At 42.1% G+C, this 19,705-nt stretch overlaps 1 protein-coding gene across 2 annotated transcripts in view; it reads left to right on the top strand.

Annotated features, from left to right (window-relative positions):
* The window catches only part of Cfap54 (cilia and flagella associated protein 54), a 283,006-nt gene that overhangs the window by 105,837 nt on the left and 157,464 nt on the right, over nt 1-19,705 (top strand). For both annotated transcript variants that reach the window (XM_087557147.1, NM_001447141.1), the window contains 9 exon segments: nt 644-758; nt 1,356-1,453; nt 4,748-4,978; nt 6,960-7,102; nt 9,137-9,327; nt 11,456-11,683; nt 17,302-17,525; nt 17,628-17,763; nt 18,955-19,066. In XM_087557147.1, the coding sequence (XP_087413273.1) occupies nt 644-758; nt 1,356-1,453; nt 4,748-4,978; nt 6,960-7,102; nt 9,137-9,327; nt 11,456-11,683; nt 17,302-17,525; nt 17,628-17,763; nt 18,955-19,066 (1,478 nt within the window).

Raw genomic sequence — 19,705 nt, 5'->3', positions numbered from 1 at the left:
TAACCTTGAAGCTTTGTATTTTACTCAAGGTTTTGTTTCCCATTCAGCATGTTAGGTCAGGGTTTCTTGCTCTCTCTAGTACGAAATGGAAATTCCAGAAAATGTACGTATTTCAGGAAAATTGGCTGACAAATCTCTGCAGCAAGATATGGAGAGAGACAGCACTGTGTCTGGAGAAGGGGAAGCCATGCTGGGAAAAGAAAGCTGAGCGCTCCCGAGGGGAGTGGAGGAGGGAGAAAGCTCAGCAAATGGCAGTGGCCTTTGGGAGCTTATGCAGGTTGGGACAAGAAAAGACCGAAGTCAGTCAGAAGCAAGGCATTTGTTTTTGTCTTGACTGTGAAGAGAAGTAATGGCAGATTATCTAAGGTCCAATCCTACACAGTACTTTCAGCCCTTTCTCTGTGCCCTTTCCCCAAGGTTTCAGTGTCAATGACATTGCACTATTAGGAGATCAGCTATTCTGTATGTCCGGGGATTCCCACTGAGCGGTGCACGGAGCGGGCGGTCCAGGCACCCTTCCTTTTCACACAGTTTCAGAGATAGCATTCATTAGAGATTCATTACTATGGTGGTGTTGCAACCATCTTTTCTTTTTTCTGCATATTTCTTGACTAATGTTTTTTTTTGTGTGTGTGTGGATTAGGAGAAACGAGTCTCTTATTGGAGTGAAAAGGATAAGATATAAGGAGACTACGGTTTCTAGGAAGATGCTCAAATCTCCCAAGAAGTTTAAGGCCATAGTGATCGAGATAGGAAGGGTAAGTAGTTTTTAAAACTGAGTTTGGAACTTTCAATTCATAAAACTGATTAAGAGATTATTATCTAGAGATGGCTGATTGTTTGATTTGTTAAAATATGAAACAAATAAATACAGATAAGTATAATTTTAATAATTTCATAATAAACGATAAATTCTTAAAGAATCATATAGATATTTCACAATCAGATATTTTTGTCTGTCGGGGGCTGTTTTTACTTTTTATAATTATTTATATATTTTTACTTATTTGGGTATTTTCCCTGCATATATGTTTGTGTACCACCATATGCTCAACTGGTGCTCACAGAGGCTAGACAAGGGCCTAAGATCCCCCTGGAACTAGAGTTGCAGATGGTTGTGAGCCAACACATGAGTGCTGGGAGTCGAACCCAGGTCCTCTGAAAGGGCAGCAAGTGATCTTAACTGCGGAGCTACCTCTCCAGCCCCTTGACTGTAGTTTTAATTAAAGGATATAGGAAAACCAGTGCATTTCCAGGGCAGAGGGTAAGCATTGCAGTGTGGGAGGGGTGTAGGGTGCCGGACATGTTTATGTTTCAGTTTTCCTTTGTAACACAAGTTTCTCTCTTTCATGAAGTCTTCAGACTTACCAAGACGCCGAAGGAAGAGAAAGGAAAATCTAAAAGACTTTTTCTACAAGAATCCGTCCATTTTTGATATGGCAGAGCTGGAAAGGTATTACCGAATACATGTTAAGCACTTCTTTGGGTACTAGGATATCCCGGAAAACCTGGCATACAAAACAACCAAACCCAGTGGCTCGCGCACACAAAGAAGACCTGAAACTAGGCGGTGGAGGTCAGGCTGGGGCATGGGTTGGCTGTTGAGAAAAAGGACTCCAGTGAGACAGAGAAGGAGAGCAGAAGGGAGGATGGAATGACTAAAATTCATTTTGTAAATATATGAAACCGTCACACAGTAAAAGTTCCAGGGCATCCTGGTTCTCAAGGCACTTGGATAGTAACGATTAGAAGAGCAGTGACCAATCCAAATTAGCGAGTGGTGTGAATTGGGTCTGCTACAGAGCGTTGGCCATAGAGTCATTGGTGGTAGCCAGAAGTTGAGACCAGGTTGGGAGCTGTTCTTTGTTTTCTTAGGACCTGGAATTCTTTTAAAACACTTATTTTTATTTCATGTATAGGAATAGTTTGCCCCTCGGGTTATGTATGTGTAACACGTGTGTGCAGTGCCCATGAAGGTCAGAAGAGGGTCCACTGGGACTGGAATTACAGATGGCTGAGCTGCCATTGTGGGTACTGGGAACCGAACCCAGGTCCTCTGGAAGAGCAGCCAGGGCTCTTAAATGACCAGCCATCTCTCCTCAATTACAATTGTCTAGATGGCACCATCTATTAGACCGTCTGTTCTCAAACAGTGGATTTTATTGTCCCTGTCACCTTTGTTATTTACAGACTTCATGGATTTAGTTTTGGGACCTCTTCTCTGTCGTGGCAGTCTATTTATCTATTTTCTGAACTAACAGCCTACTATTGCGATGACTTTGGCTTTAAAGTAAAACTTGTTGCCTGATAGAAAATGTCCCTCCAGCATGTTGTTCCCCCACCCCCTCTCAGGTCTTGACTAATCTTTCAGAAAATAGTTCAGACTAGGTTGCTGGATAATAGGAAGTATTCTCTTGTGGATTTGAAAAGAGAGTGGAATACATACACCCGCTTGGGAAATTTTGTTTTGTTTCTTTGTAACCGTCTGTCTTTCTTTGAGAAGACAGGCTGCATTTTAAGAGCTTGTAATGTTTTTAATACATTGCTGGTTTCTCCCTAAGTGGGTTACTTCCCTTTTGTTAGCTACATAAAGCACTAGTTTTGTATGAATTTAAAAATTACATTTCTGAATTCTTCTATTCTTTGAATAGAGATATAGTAGAATCTTGGTATAAAGATTGGTCTAGATGACTTGATAGTTTACTTGATAGTTCAAGTCCGTCTGTGTGGCTGTGTGTCACAGCAGGTACAGAAAACGAAGATCCGGCTTATTCTTTCCCAGGGTTCCTTTCTCACATGTTTCTTCTTGTTGCTTACAGACTGAGACCTCAGATATAATCTCCCAAATCCTGTGATATGGACACAGTTGTTATGACATGTGTCTTAAATATATATTTTCTTCAGATTATTGAAGCTGTACTTCGGGGAAACAGATCCTATAAGCTCTTTACCTAGTTTCTAATGGACTCTGTCACTCTTTATGATATCACAAACCAAGATGCTGGCAGAAATGCAATCTGATGACTTTATTCAGAGTATAGCAATTTTATATGAATTTATACACGCGTCTCTCTGTATATCTGTTTAGTTCCATGGAATCCGTCAGACATGTGCCAACACCACCATGGCGATTGGTCTTGTTGATAGGTGTAACTGTGTAGCTGTTGGCTGGCCGTAGCACCTCAAGTCAAACCGTCTATTCCACAGGATAAGGCCTGTCCTCCCACTCTCTTCCTGGGCTTCCTTCTGCTTTCTAGCGGGGCCCTGTGGTCTCTTCTTAGCCTCTGAGAACTGACCTGCCTACACAGGACGAGATTACGTTTGTTTCGGCAATAACGCTTTTAATTCTCAGGATAATCATTTAAAGGATTCACAGTGTTGGTGGAAATTTTTTTTTTTCTTTTTTCTCTTTTTCGGAGCTGGGGACCGAACCCAGGGCCTTGCGCTCGCTAGGCAAGCGCTCTACCGCTGAGCTAAATCCCCAACCCCGAAATTTTAAACCTATTACAACAACAAGAAGCCCAGCAGCCTTGAACTAAAGTAGTTTTGTTAATGAAATTTAATGTATTCAGAGCTGGACAGTAATGTAAAAATGTATGTGTCAGAGGGGAGTGTGGCTGGAAGTCATGCAGCTGGCAAGGAGTCCGAGAGAGAAGGGAAGGAAGGAGGTCAAGAGCGTAATCAGGCACACAGAATATTAAACTAGAAAAGGGAAATGTTGGGGCGGTAGAGTACGACCAGTTATAAAGATAGTTAAACTAGTTTTGGGGTGGGGGTTGGGGACGGGGGAGACACATGAGATGTCTGATGTGATCTTTCATATGGAGACCAGAGGTTGACACTGAGTATTTTCCTCAATCACTCTGTACTTCAAGTTTTGAGTCAAGGTCTCTCACTGAATCTGGAGTTTGCTGATTGGCTAGAATGGCTGACCAGCGAACACCAGAGATCTTCCTGGCACTGCCGTCCATGATGGAATTATACCACATCCATCTGAGGTGGGTTCTGAGAATCCAAACGCATATCTTTATGATTGTAAACAATTTACCAGGTTAGCTATAGGAACTTTTAAAAATAAATGTACAGTGTTTTGTTTTTGTTTGTTTTTTTTTTAAAAAACTGAACTAGCATAATGCTTTGAAGGCTGAGGCAGGAGGATGGAGAGATCAAAGCTAGCTTGACCTACATAAGATCCAGTCTCAGAAAAGCAAAATCAGACTCAAATATGAACTATTAAATAAAAGTTGAATATGTTCCCCATGTAGTGTATTGAATATGTTCATTTTTGAAAATATTTCATCTACATTTGACTGAAACTTTATTTCCTGTGGAGGCTAACTAATGTTAGGCAAAATTTTGCTCCATTGTCTTTTCCCTTAAGGACCAATATAGAGAAACGAATTTGTTGTTTAATATTGAAAAAGCTGATCAATGTAAAAACTGCATGGCCTGTGAAATCCCAGCGGCCTTGGGATGATGAAAACACCAAGCTTCTGTTTGAACTGGAACATGCAAGACTCTCAAAGGCAATTTAGTGGCGTCTCTGCCCCCAAAGCTTCTCTTGCAGCTTCTCTTCCTCACTATTTCATGTTTTAAGCACCAAGGGAATGTTAAATGAGCCAAACCCATTTGCATAAGTGTAGTCAAGTGACTTCATGGTACATTCTGTGCAAATCGGAATCATTCTTCTTTATTTAATGTCTGTTTGTTTATTGTCTAACTTTAAAACATCTTTCTCCCTCGGCAGAAACAAGAGAACTGACGTTAGGAAAATGGCATATCGAAGCCTGATGGATAACTTGAACCCCTTAATATTAACTTATGTTAAAAGAAAGAGATTCCATCAAATACTTCTTGAAGAGCTGCCTTGGAGAGCTCAGATGAACCTGTACCTGGCGAATGCACACTTCCACATGTTTTTACAAAAGCTGACTGAGCGCTCGAAGATAAAATTAGGCTCTTCCCATTCGAATGTCAGGTATAGAATGATGCTATAACCGCCCCCCACTCTCCATTACATTCCCTCAACCCCCACATTCGTCTCCCGGGCCCAGATTATGCATTTGTATGCTCGAGGGCTCAGTTTAGCAAGGTTGCCAGAATGTCTGCATTACACTGGCCATCACTGTGTTTTCTGTATTTTGTTATGTTAGTTTTTTCCTAAATATATGTTCAATAATGTCCAGTGTTGTGCTAATTTGCATAGCTTCCAGTGCGAGGCTAACCCCATAATACCTGTAGATGTTAGCAGACATTATGCCCTATCCCTTTCCTTCAGAGATATTTTTGGAGGCTTGTAAAAACAAGAGATCATATTTTCTAATGTGATATTTATACCATGAATTCAACATGCAACTTGAGATCTTATTCTGTACCTCTGGCTAAGGGCTGAGGTAGATACAAAGAAAAGACTATATTATTGAATGCTAGGTACTTGTTGCAAAAGTGATATAAAGTCTTCCATCCAAAACAATACTTGGCGAGGAACTCCTACACACAGGGCAGTGAGCTACATGCTTCTAGTATGCAGAGATGGACAAGATACAGGTATTGGAATCTCATGGTATATCATAAGCATCCATGCATAACTCTATTTGGTGGTAGATGGTTGAGCACATATAAATTCTTTGTTACAACCTGGTGGCTTTCTTTTGGCTTGACCTTATAGGGAGGGGCTCATGGAGATGTTATTCCTGTGTGTCCATGTTTAGCAATGATCAGGCAGAGAAGCAGGCATTCTTGATCACTGAAATAGCAAAAGTCATAGTACGGGTAGGAAACAGGATAGAACCCCAGTAGTTTAACCAAAATCTAGGGCAAATGAAAGAGGTGGTGAGAAATAAAAGTCAGTCAGTACCAAGTCATGAAGTGTCTTCAGTTTATGTTAAATCCGAGTGAGTTTATTTTGTTCTGTGTAAAAGGAGATTAGTAAGGGGTTTTGAGCAGGAGCATGATAATGAGTTTCCTTGGCAGGAGCATACAAAATGGGATGGCTGGGAGAAAGACTAGAGAAAAGGATGTGAAGTAAGTGGGTGTTTATTTCATTAAATCAGCAGTGCAAAGGAATGCAGGTTCAAATCCAGAATGAACTTGGCCCTTCTTTCCATTTCTCCACAAGTTTGGTTAGAACCCTTGGAAGACAAACCTTCACAAAACTGCTCCTGAGAGATCTGCATTTTAGTGGCTAGCCAGCCAGTGACAATGGCTACAATTCTAGGGCTGAGGCTGGTCTAGGAACAGCTTAGGTAGGCCATAGAGTGAATCCAGTTCCTTAAGAAGCAATAGTTAGCTTAATAACGTGGCCCATGGCAGGGAAGAGACAGGCTTTCTTGGTATCCTCTAGGTACCCAGAAGTCTTCTTGTCATATGTTCCCAACTCTGCCTGATGATAGCACAATAAAACAACCAGTGGTCAAGGTTATGCCAGTGGTAACTTGCTGATAAACTTTGGTTTTATTATGATTGTTAGTGGATGCTTGATGTTTATCTTCCTAACATTGCTTAGTGCTCAAGTCTTATTTTTGAAAAAGAAACATGACTATGGACATACTCTTAACAGACATTATCTTCACTGTTATACCTAAATCATGTGATTTATTGTTCTAATAGTATTTATTTATTGCAATAATAGGGATTAAACCCAGAGCCTTATATAAGTTAGGCAACTGGTCTACCTCAGAGCCCTATCCCTAGCCCAACAGAAATTATTGCTTTATAACTCAGAGTAGAGAGGCTTCATTCCCATATTCACGTATCCTTTTAGGGAAGGACAAAGCGTTTAAGCTCCTAACAGTAGAGTTACATTGTCTAATCTCAAAAGTCCGTGCTAGTGTGCTGGGAGTTGATTTCCTGCCTATGGTCTAAAATCATAACAACTAATGTTTTAAAAACAAAAAATTAGGTGTATTTAAAAGACAGTTTAGTTTTATTTATGTTGTTTTATCTGATTCTCTTTTCAGTTTCCGGTCATGTGACCCTAACCTCTTCTCACTATTCCACTCTGGAACAATTTTACCAACTGCAAAGCTGACTGTAGACAGCTACAAAGCAATGATGGATGTCTTTAGTGCCTCTAAGAAAAGGAAGCACAACCAACCCACAGGTAAAAGTAAACTTGCTCATTGACAACTCTATAAATTGCCTCTAAGTTTTTATTCACTAACTCAAACAGCATATTACACACACACACACACACACACACACACACACACACACACACACTCAGAGAGAAATATATGCACCATTTTTAAAAGCCCAGCAATTTAGTTGTGTTAGTGTGCTTTGGTAATTGCTGTCCTTAACTTTAACAATTAAGTATTCCACATTCCACCAAAAATATTTTTATTATTCTGCAAATGTATTAGCAGCCTCTGACTGTTCTGTAGGTACTGCCAAGTCAGCACAAGACACCTCAAGACTAAGTTTTCAGCACAAAGGAATTCCATTTGCCCCATAGGGACAAAGAGAGATGGAGTATGGGGGAGAAGGAGAAGGGAACAAAGGGTGGGAGTGGAGAAGGGACATTTGCCCTGGAGGGCCAAAAGAGTGCTTCTGGGTATGAAGGAGACAGACTTGGCCAGAGACAAACCCGGCCTTAGGAAAATATTGGTTTATAAAGGCAGAAAGGGAAACCCCTTGTTAGGTTGAGTTTGTTGTAATTAGACATGCCAATTAGGTGAGCCTGAGGGGGCTTTTGATAGCTGGACTTCAAGACTGTGATAGATGGCCTTGGGAGTCAGCCTTAGGAGAAGTAAGTGATCAAATATGAAAATAGATCTTGGTAGCTAACTTTGGGAATGTAATCTTACAGTTTTTAGCAAGGAAGAGGGAATAGGGAAAGAGCAAAGCCTGCTGGAGCCATGTTTGAGCATGGCCTGCTAGAACCCCTTCATGTTCAAGCCTGGGAAGCCTTGCTAGCAGGTGTGATGTCTTAATGGAAGTCCTTTTCCAAGTAGATTCCACCAATGTACTGATATGGCTAGGCACAAATACAGTCCGGATATCTGAATTTGAACTTGGGACAGCCTTCCTTCCTTCCTTCCTTCCTTCCTTCCTTCCTTCCTTCCTTCCTTCCTTCCTTCCTTTTTTCTTTCTTTTTTTTTTTTTGTAAATTTATTGACGTATGTAGCTGGCCCAAGCTTCATCCCACTATGATACTGGAGACAGAGCATTATACAAGAGAGACATTCGGGAGAGGAGACAAAACAGTTCTGGGCTGATGCCACCTTAGCTGAGCAATGAATGGTCAGGGTGCTACTTCTGGGAGTGTGCAGGCCCTGGGGATGGGTGTTTGGGACGATTAAAGAACAGTGCATTTAATACAACCAATTTAAGCATGTCTTCAACTAGCTTACAAATAAATGAGACTCAGTCTGTGGTTATTTTATTTGGCTTTGACAATTACTGGGTTGGGGGCTATCCCTAGTCTACTCTTCTAACTGCTGGCCTGGTTACCTCCCCAGAGGTATACCCCAGATACTTGTTGTTTCTCCTGGCCATGCACCCATGGTTCTACCCTTCTCATGGTGGCTTCCTCCTCTCCTGTTCTTCCTCTTTCTCTACCTGGCCTCTCCTCTCTCCTCCAACTAGGTCACTCCAAACCTAGCTACCTCTAATTCCTCTAGCGATTGGCTATAGCCAATTTTAATCAACCAATAATTTTAAATCAAGGAACAAGGTTTGCACAACAAAAGCTTGTGAACAGGAGATGGCTCATCGGTCTAGACCTTCGGGTATAGAATGCAGTATCAAGTACATAGCAATAGATCAGGCCTCCACAAGTGCATTTTGTCACTGTTTCCCCAATACCTGCACATTTTTTTCATTCCATTGCTCTTAGCCTGGAATGTTCTTCTCCATCTCTCCCCCATGGGGTTAGTCATGCCTTCTGTTCTCTAACTTCTAAGGGTTTTTCTTTTTTTATTGTTATGATTTTTTTTTAATGGAAACCTCCCCTGGTTCACTGTGTCTTTGGTTGACCCATTCCTTCTACAAGTTTATGTAAAATGTATTATCATTATACAACATACGTCACCTTAATGGGAATGTAAATTTATGTTTTTGATAGTTTTATGCTTTACTTTTGATTTTTGAGTTACAGTTTTTGATAGCGTTTTGCTCTATTCTTGGTATACAGACATAGACGATTTATCTGCACTTTTCAATTCCAAAAGCGATGATACCGTTGTTTCCAAGATTAAAGCACAATCAACGTATGACTCAGATTCTCAATTAGGTTCTGGTATTAATATCAGAGAGAAGGATCGAATGCTGGCTTGGGGACTGGATCATTTTGTGAAAATCTTCCTATGTTGCAGGAGAGCGATGGTAATGAGTTCCTTTCTCTTTGCTCATGCATTAGACTAGACTTAGCCATAAACTTGGGTTTGTAAGATATGCACGCTTACTACATACAGACTTCTTGCTAGCTTTTGCCTCAGCCACTTTTCAGGTTTGCCTGATATGACACTAAAGATTTACGTGTCGTCTGATTGTGGGGTAGAGGGCATAAGCTCTTTTACTTAGCTGTCATCTTTGCACCCAGAGTCTTCTTGGTGACCTGGTTGTCATGAATCCTGTGATGGTGCATGTGCCTTGACTGCTTTCCTACAATGGATAGGAAATGGGAGTCCTTTGTGATAGCGCTAGATGTGTCCCCAGTGTTGCTAAGACTCATATGGCCACAACCCTCTCTCTTTCTCTAGTACAAGAGAAGAATTATGATGTCTGCTTTGAAAATCCTGCCCTTGTCTCAACTTCCTGATTCTATCAGTCACTTATGCTAATTGCCTCTCTCTCCCTCCCTCCCCCCCCCCCCTCTCTCTCTCTTGTGTCTCATGTACATGTGGATGCAGGTGTTTGTGTATGGAGTCCAGATCCAGGAGCCACTGGGTATCCTGCACTATCATTCACTGCTTTTTTTTTTTTTTTTTTCTGTCCCAGTGTCTCTCACTGAACCTTGAGCTAGGCTGGCAACCTGCAAGTCACAGTGATCCTCCTGTGGCTGCCAACCCTGTCCTATACCCTAGTGCAATAATCCCAGGTACAGTGTATGTGTTTCAGTGGCCCTGCTTGGCTTTTTATGTAGATGCTAGAGATGCAAACACAGGCCCTCATGCTTATGCAGGCATTTCCTACCCACAGACCCATCTCTCTGGTCATCTTTGATGTGACTGAAATGCTACCTAACAGACAGCTAACCTCAAGATTGGAATTAGTAGACAGAAAGAAATTAGTTTGTTTTTAGTCACAACAGAAAAGACATATGCTTAAACCATATTGAAAGGGGAAAGGACCACTATACTTTAAAGACAAAAGAACAGACACTTGGGTTTCCTCCATGGAATGGACCAGGTAAATTTGCAAAAAAGATAACTAAACCACAGTCATCTCCTTGACCATGAGCATCCAATTATATGTCCATTCCTGTTAGCTTCAGAGCAGTGGAGAAGCCAAGCTCTTCTCGCTACATGGAGCTCAGCTTATCTTGGTCCTGTTCTTCTTCCCATCTCCCCAGCAGTCAGTTTTACCCTTCATCTTCTCTGTTCTTTGTTCCGAGTCTTTAGCGCTCTCCTCCTCCCAACCTTCACAAGAACTGCTTATTTCAAGGTCCCTGTTCATATCATTCCTCCTCATGAAGGACTCTTTCCTGACCCTCAGCTAACAAGTCTTCTCATTCCTTGGCAGTTCTAGATTACTTCTGCTTGTTTTTTAAATTGACACACACTCTCTCTCTCTCTCTCTCTCTCTCTCTCTCTCTCTCTCTCTCTCTCTCTCTCTGTGTGTGTGTGTGTGTGTGTGTACGCGCGCGCTCACGCGCGCGCGTGTGCGCATCTCTCTGCATGTATGTGTGCATGCATGCAGGTGCCCAAGACAGCCAGAGGCATGAGATTCCCTGCATGCAGCTAGAGTCTCAGGTGGTCATGAGCCAACTGATGTGGGTGCTAAGAATCAGATTCAGGTCCTCCGGAAGAGCATCGTGTGCCTTAACCTGCTGAGATATTACTTCAGCTCTTTAAAATCAAATATATTTCCCGCTGAAAGCCCCTTTTTGTGTACCTTTCTACTCATGGGCTTCTCTTGGAAAGTTAGGCAATAGGAAGGTAGAACAGCTGTCCTTGCTCACTGTTATATCCCCAGCACCTATAAAAGTGGGACACGGGGGTTCTGACTATGAATATATGACTCGTTTTCATTCAGTGGATTGAGGGCCATGAGCAAATTAGCCTAGGCTTCATTTCCTTATCGCTAGAGTGCTAGAGTATGTAAGTGTCTCATGATTGGTGAACTCAGACCAGTAAATATCATGTCACAGTGTTAAGCCTGTGAATGGCCCATAACAAATGGTTTTAGTTAGTATTTATCATTGACATATGTGTTTGCATGAAAAAGTAAAGTTTTCCAGACCTCTGTAACTTCTGGACCTTTGTGGTACCGAATGTGATGTTTGTCCTAGGTTCTTGCTTACCGTGGTGGCTACTGGACTCTACTGCAGAATTGCTGCAGGGTCTTCTGGAACTTTTCCCGGGAGCTGCAGATACTACTGAAGCAGATCATGGATGTTTGCAAAGCTTTTCCTATTAGCCAGGATAGCTTTCTCTGTATCTCTGTGCTACCCTTTTACCTGGGCACAGAACTGCTTATTGACATGTTAATAAAACTGCAGAGCACCAATTCTATCAAGGTAAGGGCCTTTCGGTAATTATTTTTATTGTATCCAATTAAAAAAATGTCTTTTATCGCGAAACTTGGGATAAGTAGAAATTGATATTTTTCTTGTGTTCCCATTTGGGTTGTCTGTTTTTCATTTGCTTCTCATTACAAATTTGTTCACAGCACAGAACTTGCATTAATGTTAATTAAAAAATCTTAGCCTGAAAATCCAGTTTGTCTGAAGGAAAGAGAAAGAAATCCTGACTGTCTCCTCTATAAATTCCACGAGGAAGCTGAGTTGCTCACGTGACCTCTGTCCCAGTCGCCTGTCTCCCCCTGCTCCATTGCTCCAAGTGCTAAGTCTTGTAGCTATCAAAAACCGATCACACTGTGACCTAGGTTCTGGAAATAAAATAGAAACAATATATGCAGTAACAAACATCGAAAATTAGCAAACACACAAACACATTGAGATATAACACAACATTGCAGAAGGAAAGTATCTAATAACAATATCACGAAAGATGCAGCATGTAAATTAAGGTATTTATACTGAATCTTAAAATATAACTTTAGGTAGGATGTGATGATGTAAGGATGTATTTGCCATAATCCACGGAGTAATGACAGCCTTGAAAAGCGGTAACTAAAGACCTAACAATGTAAGACTAAATACTCAGTTAACTTCAAAGAAGGAAAGAAACAGTGGATGACAATCATACAAAGAACAAATTGAAAACATATATGAAGTATTATGGTTTGAATGAAAACGAACCTCATAGGCTCACAGAGAGAGGCATAGTTTAAAGAATTAGGACATCTGGTTGTGTTGGAGTGGGTGTGGTCTTGTTGGAAGAGGTGTGTCACTGGGGTGGGCTTTGAGAGTTCCAAAAGCTCATTCCAAGCCCAGAGTTTCACTTCTCTTGCTGCCTGAGGATCCAGATGTAGATGCTGGAGTTCCTTCTCCAGCACCATGTCTGCTGTGTGCTGCCAGAACCCTAGAATGTCTTTGGAGCAAACTGAACTTTCAGGACCCACCACCCAACTGAAGGCATATTAAAGCTGGAGTACCTGGGAAACTATGGTATTAACACAAAGAAGGCAGCCTGTGAATGGTACAAATGGAGAATCTGAAGACAGAGCATATACAAGTCTTAAAACAATGACAAGGGAGGCAGTGAAATCAAAAGGTCCTCCGAGGAAGTGGCAACAGCTAGCATATAGCATATGCTTCAATTCCATTTTTCAGTAAAGGGGACCAGAGCCCCGTGGGGTTATCCTGCCTCTATTGACTGTGGGGGAAACTTTTTCAATGCAAGTATTCAGGTAGTAAATGAAGAAAGACTGTTAGAATTACAGTACCAAGATTTGTCAGTCCTTAGTGAATGCATTAAGTGGAGAAAGAGTGGCTTGGAGTATGACAGTCAGAAAAAAAAAAAAATCCCAAAGTAATCAACTCAAGCAGCCAGACCTCATGGTTGCCACAAAAGTAGTTGACAGAGGAACATTCCAAAGAATGCCTTGGGAATGCAATCAACAGACTCAAGCCCCCGGGAGCTCTCCAGGAAGCAACATGGTTTCTTCAACAGCGAAATGAAATTTTCGAAAGGGAGATGAAATCATAGATTAAAAAGGACTTGAGACATAACCAGACTTCAGTGTTTGAGCCTTGTGTAAATCTTGTTTCAAGAAATGGGAACATTTTTCGCACGGGTATTGAAGAGCTATTTTAAGGGATTTTGCTATTTGTGTGTGTGTGTGTGTGTGTGTGTGTGTGTGTGTGTGTGTGTGTGTGTCTGTGTGCATGCATGCAAATGCAAGAATGTGGTATGCAAGTGCACACATGCATGCACATGTGAGTGACATGTATACATGTATGTGTGTTTGCAGGTGTGGAAGCACCATAGCGTGCATGTGGAGCTTAGAGGACAGACTTCTTCACATGCCGATTCTTGCTTCCTGCCTTGGTTGAGCCAAGGTCACTTTGTTGTTTTTTGCTGCTGGGCTGTGTGTGCCAGGCTAGCTGGTCCACAAGCTTGTGTGTCCACCTCCCCTCTTGCCCTGGGAACACAGATGCTGCTGTCCCTGGTGTTGATATGGGTTCTGAGCATTTAGACTCATGTCCTCCCTTTTGGGTGCACTTTTGCTCACTGTACCATCTGATCAGCCCTCGTTTTTGTCTATTTTAGAGGCAGGACTATATGACTTCTTCACTCTTTAGGGATAATATTGAGACATTTATAGATCGATTAGTATAATTTTGGGGATATAATTAAAAATAATAAACTGAGTATACCCTAAACTTTGAAAACTGCCGAAGCTTGCAGAAGGTTCATGGGGGTCTAACTATTATTTTCTCTACTGTTTTGAGTGCCTTAAGTTGTCTTTAATAAAACATCTTAAAGAGCTTTGCAAGGCACATACTAAATCTTTTAAAATTTTGGAACGTGACCACACCCAAACCCCTACTCTCCAAATTCCATTTCAGTCTTGATGTGTGTCAGCTCTGCTTACTGCCTGGTATTATCTGGTCACATGCTCCCCCTCTCCTTGCCCATCAGGTTGGTGGCACTAGAGAGAGGGGGATGCTAACTAAGATCCTTTGAGACAGAATCCCAGCATTGTTGGTAGTGAATTCTGTATTGGAACTTATGTAATGTCACCTCTGAGGACTTCCTTACCCTCATCCTAGACATGACTCTGATACCTGATAAGCAAGTATGGCAAGTCAGAGAGGGCTGAGGGTCAGGCCGACAAGAGGCAGGCGAGTGTTAAGGCCTTCACTTGGAAATCTGAGAGAAAGGAAGTGAAGCTAGCCTCTTGTTCAGCTCCCACATGCACTAGTGCCTTCAGTCTCTCTCTCTCTCTCTCTCTCTCTCTCTCTCTCTCTCTCTCTCCTCTCTCTCTTAAAGGTTTATTTATTTGATATATATGAGTACACTGTCTCTGTCTTCAGACACACCAGAAGAGGGCATCAGATCTCATTACAGATGGTTGTGAGTCACCATGTGGTTGCTGGGATTTGAACTCAGGACCTCTGGAAGAGCAGTCAGTGCTCTTTACCACTGAGCCATCTCCCCAGCCCCCGCCTTCAGCCTCTTAATGAGGCACCAGGACAGAAGGAGCTGATCCCAGTTGGCTGTTTTGAGCTACAGCCTGACCCTTAGACAGACCTTATACACTTTGCTTTGCTGCAGACATTCTCAGAGGAGTAGGTAAATGCATCAGGTCTCGTGGGAAATAAGAACAGTTGTAGTTAAAATTGTAACTTTTTAATCTGGACAAAAAATTAGATGTCTAGATGAAAACCTCCTGGGCTAGTTTTATGTCAACTTGACACAAACTATAGCCATCTAAGAGGAGGGAATTGAGAAAATGCCTCTCTAAGATCAGGTTGCCAGAAAGCCTGTAAGGCATTTTTTTTAGTGATTGATGGGTAAGAGCTTGTCCTATTTGTGGGTAGTGCCATACATGGTCTGATGGTCCTGGCTTCTATAAGAAAGCAGGCTGATGGGGCTGGGGATTTAGCTCAGTGGTAGAGCGCTTACCTAGGAAGCGCAAGGCCCTGGGTTCGGTCCCCAGCTCCGAAAAAAAGAACCAAAAAAAAAAAAAAAAAAAAAAAGAAAGAAAGCAGGCTGATGAGGTTGAATGGTGAAAGCCAGTAAGCAGTACCCTCCATGGCCTCTGCATCAGCTCCTGCCTCCAGGTTCCTGCCTTGTTCGAGTTCCTGTCCCGACTTCATCCAATGATGAACAGTGATGTGGGTCTCTGATCACAGGAATGGTAACCCTAATTAGATAGAAATTGGTACCAGGATAGTGAGGTATTGCTGTGACAGACTGACCATGTTGTTTTGGGGAGGATTGCGGAAAGACTTTGGAACTTAGGTATAGAAAAACCATTGAGTGTTCAAAGCGTGGTGAGCTGTTCTGTGGAAGGTTAGAGTATCAAGAGAAATGCAGAAGATGGAAGACTGGCTTGTGAAGTTCGACAGGGAAATTTGAGAGTCATTTAAAGATCTCCATTGGGGCCATTGCATATTTTGAGTCAGGAATCTGTGGTTCTGGTTAGCTGGGGCTGAAGTCCTGGCTGTGATTAACAAGACACCAGAGCAACGGGAATGAAACCCTTCCTTCACTGGGACAATCGATGCTGGTCGGCTGGAGCTGAGAACTTGGCAGCGATTAAGAAGAGACCAGCCTCTGTGGGGGGAAATCTGAGGAGTGTTTTCTCAGAGTCAGCACACAGAAGCTGTGCTCCAGAGACCAAGGTTGTATTTCATGCTGGAAGCTTGGTAATAGATGAGCTGGTGGCGAAGGAGCCTTCTTCTTATAACAAGAGTCCCCTGTATTTTGGAGACACCAGTATCATGGGATGACCACTAAACGGAGGTTACTTAAGCCTAGAAGATATGTTTCATGTGCTTTTAATGGCTGCCTAAGCCCTTTGGAGGAGCCCAGAAGATTGTGAGTAAATCCAAGATGTTGGATGCCAAGTTGGAGTTCGTTTTTATTTTGTTCAGATTGTGACTGTGTCCTGATTCTTCTCTCTGAAGTAAAAAAAAAAAAAAAAAAAAAAAAAAAAGCATTTATTTTATTTTATTTTATAGGAACCCATGGTTTTAGATTTTCTATTTAAAAAGAAGTTTGGATTTTAAAAGAGTCTGAATGTTTAAAATGCTTGTATTTGTAAGACTTGTGGGGGTTTTTTAAATTGGAAAGTGTTTTATATTGGGATGTTGAAATTAATGTGTTATATTGAGGATGAATAAGAAGGAAAAGGCTGTGGCTGAATACTGATGTGGTTTTGTGTCAAGTTGACAAAGAGTCAGTTTTGCTGGTTAGTTTTATGTCAACTGACACAAGTTAAAGTCATCTGATAGAAGGAACTTCCGATTGAGAATGTGCTTTCATAAGACCAGTCTGTAGGCAAGCCATAGGACATTTTCTTAATTAGCGATTGATGGAGGAGGGCCACGGCCTCTGAGTCAGCTCCTGCCTTCAGGTTCCTGCCCTGTCTGAGTTCCTGTCCTGACTTCATCCAGTGATGTATAGTGATGTGGAAACATAAACCTACTTTGACCCCAGGTTACTTTTACTGGTTTTGGAGTTTCATCGCAGCAATGGTAACCCTAACTGAGACACCTCCACAAAGTTGACTTTTATATTAAGGGATTGAGTGTAGTATTCCACAAGCTAGTAAAGGTGCCAGCCACACCAGGGTGCTTTCCCTAAAAGCCTCATCATGTTGGTTTAATGCCCTTCCTTAAGTCATCAGTGAATAAATACCAAGAACAGACCCCAGTCTCTGCTGCCTAATTAATATCAACTGTCATTTATCTAAGTTAACATGTGAGATAGTTAAAACCAAGCAAAGTAAAAAAGGTCAGCGGCACCGTCACGGGCCACATAATCAGCAGCCACAGGCTGGCTGTAGCAAATTCCAGCAAACAGAATTCTAGCACATTCCCTCACCACAGACGATTGTATTACACAGGCCATCTCTCATTACAAAGCTGTGAGTCACCTAACCGTTAATTTTCCCTTTCGGTTCGGCCCCTTCTCCCATTCCATTATCACATTGACTTACCAGAAAAATCTGTAGCGAGACCCTAAATCTGGGTACCTTATCTCCACGTGCTTCTTGCAGCCATTGGAAGAGAAAGGCGAGTTCAGCATTCCCAGCTGCTATGGGAACATCAAGTCTGATAACGGCGGTTCCAGCCTGACGTTTGAACATCCTTTGGATGACGTCAATGTGGTGGATTTGAAATGGATCCATGACTTTGTGTTGAAGTCTCTGGAGGTTTTATACCAAGTAGAGAAGTGGGAAATGCTGGTGTCTCTTGCCATTCAGTTCAATACCATTTCACAGTACGTCCCGGCCCACAAGGGCAACAAAGAGTCACCGACTTCTTTAGGGGATGCTCTTTTAGCTCAAGTTAACTGTTCAATGTATTCTCTACCATGATCCAGTGAGAGGTACACAGAGCAAGTGACCCCACTGTTGGTGTACGCACAGCGCCAGCTGGTCCTGAGAATAGAAGAGATGGAGGGCCCCGATCTCTCCCATCAGGCTTGTGCCAGATACGAGGCTGAAACTGGAGAGAAGGTAAGCTGGGCTGATTCTCCCGCGGTCATGGCTGCCAGTTGCCACACGTGAAAGGGAAGGATTTAGGAGCCAGATAATCTATTCACCACGGTGGTCTCCATTCAGGTCCACAAACATTACTGATTGCTTGCCCTTGGTCAGTGCTTTCCAGGTATAGCAAATCCAGAAGTGTAGGCCTTCTGCACAAGATATGTTTGTCCAAGTCAGGGCTGATACAGTCCTTAGGAACAAGGGGAATGGTCTCTACATCTATGCCCACAATAATTTTCAGGGGGCGTGTTTTATGTTTGAGTTAATTTTAAAATAATAAAAAAGTAACTTTTAGGAAATTTTCAACCTCAGTATTTTGTTTGTTCTTGCCACCTGCTGGAATATATTCCCTAAGAATAGAAACTTTTGCCTGCTTTGCTCTCTGCCGCTCTGTCACCCTCTCAGTGTGTAACAGTGCATGACATACTGTCGTTCAATAAAGAATTGCTTAAAGAACCCAGAGAGAGGTTGGGTCATCCAAGTGTGCTCATTAAACCGCAGGAAGGAGTTTGTATCTTGTCAGACCTCTTCCCTCTCATTATGGAAATGGCCACAAGGGACAGTGAAGACTGGACCAAGAGGCAGCTGTATCTTGAATGATTGGTTTTGGTTAGACCGAGGGATGGGAGTTGAAACCTGGAGGGAACAGGGTTTTGGGCTCTCTAAAGGAATTTCCTTTCATCTAAACACTTCTCTGTTTTCACATATTTTACAATTGGGGGACTCAAACATCTGTTCAAGAAATTGTCACAATACTGCAGAAGCAATTAGTTTAAAAAAAAAACGTCATCAAGGAAGTTAAAATTGCATTAATTATGAGTAGACTGCAACCAAACCTGCCCTGGAAGAGAAGCCTGCATTCGAGATGTGCTTCAACTCACCTAATGGAGTATATATTTAGATCCGTGAATTTATAGAGTATCAGGAAATCATATTCTGATTGCTACACACAGACTCTCCAATGCTCTCCCTGCTGTGCTGTGGACAAGATAAATGTGGAAAATTACATAGCCATGTTTTCCCCAAAGTCCTCAGGACTGAACGGCACTCCACCAGCCTTTATTTGTAGTCTCACATCTGGACAGAGACAGACAGACAGTTCAAGGGAGCCAGACTTTGGACTGCACATAACTAAGCGCTGTCTGTGCTTGTCTTTTTAAGATCACCTGTCGAAACTTCATTGGGAAGCAGATCATGATTGATCGTTCCACACCCAAGAACCTGGCTGAGCTAGATGGCAGTTCTGACCCACTGAAGACTCTCGTCCTTTCAGGTCAGACCCAGTTCCGATGAGAACCCGGGCTTTAAGGTTCACCAGCGTGTTCTGCGTGTCAGCTCTTCCACAATGGCGAGAGAAATCTATTTCTCATGTTTACTTGAAAATAAACCATTTGATATTCATCCTTTTATGTTGATGTAAATGTCCTACAAGGATAATTGAATTCTTCTATATGTTTAAAGTTTTTCTATAAGCTGAAGGGAAAGAAGAGGAAAAGGAGAATTGGTGAGAAAAGTCGACTTTGTGCATTTTTCTGCTTTTGTTTTCTTGAGAATGTGTGCGTGTGTGTGTGTGTGCATGTGTGCGTGCTTGTGTGCACGCACAGGTATGTGTGCAGCTTCTATTTCCTTCAGTGTACATTGTCCTACTGACTACGCCATGGTAAGTTGTTGGCATTATTATCTTATAATCAGCAAGCTGGAAAAGGATTTGCAATACTTTGATTTACTTGCTCTGATGGTTTGAATGAAAATAGCCCACATTGTCTCTCAAATGTTTAGATGCTTGGCCAATAGGAAGTGGCACTGTTAGGAGATGTGTTGGAGGAGTTGTGATCTTGAAGTGTGTCACTGGGGGATGGGGGTGGGGTTTGAAGTTTCAGAAGCTCAAGCCAGACCCAGTGTCACTCTCTCT

Source organism: Rattus norvegicus, chromosome 7 (assembly GCF_021556685.1).
Source record: "Rattus norvegicus strain SHRSP/BbbUtx chromosome 7, alternate assembly SHRSP_T2T, whole genome shotgun sequence".
Taxonomy (NCBI): domain Eukaryota; kingdom Metazoa; phylum Chordata; class Mammalia; order Rodentia; family Muridae; genus Rattus; species Rattus norvegicus.
The sequence above is the reverse complement of the archived record's forward strand: the minus strand, read 5'-3'. Positions and strand labels throughout refer to the sequence as shown.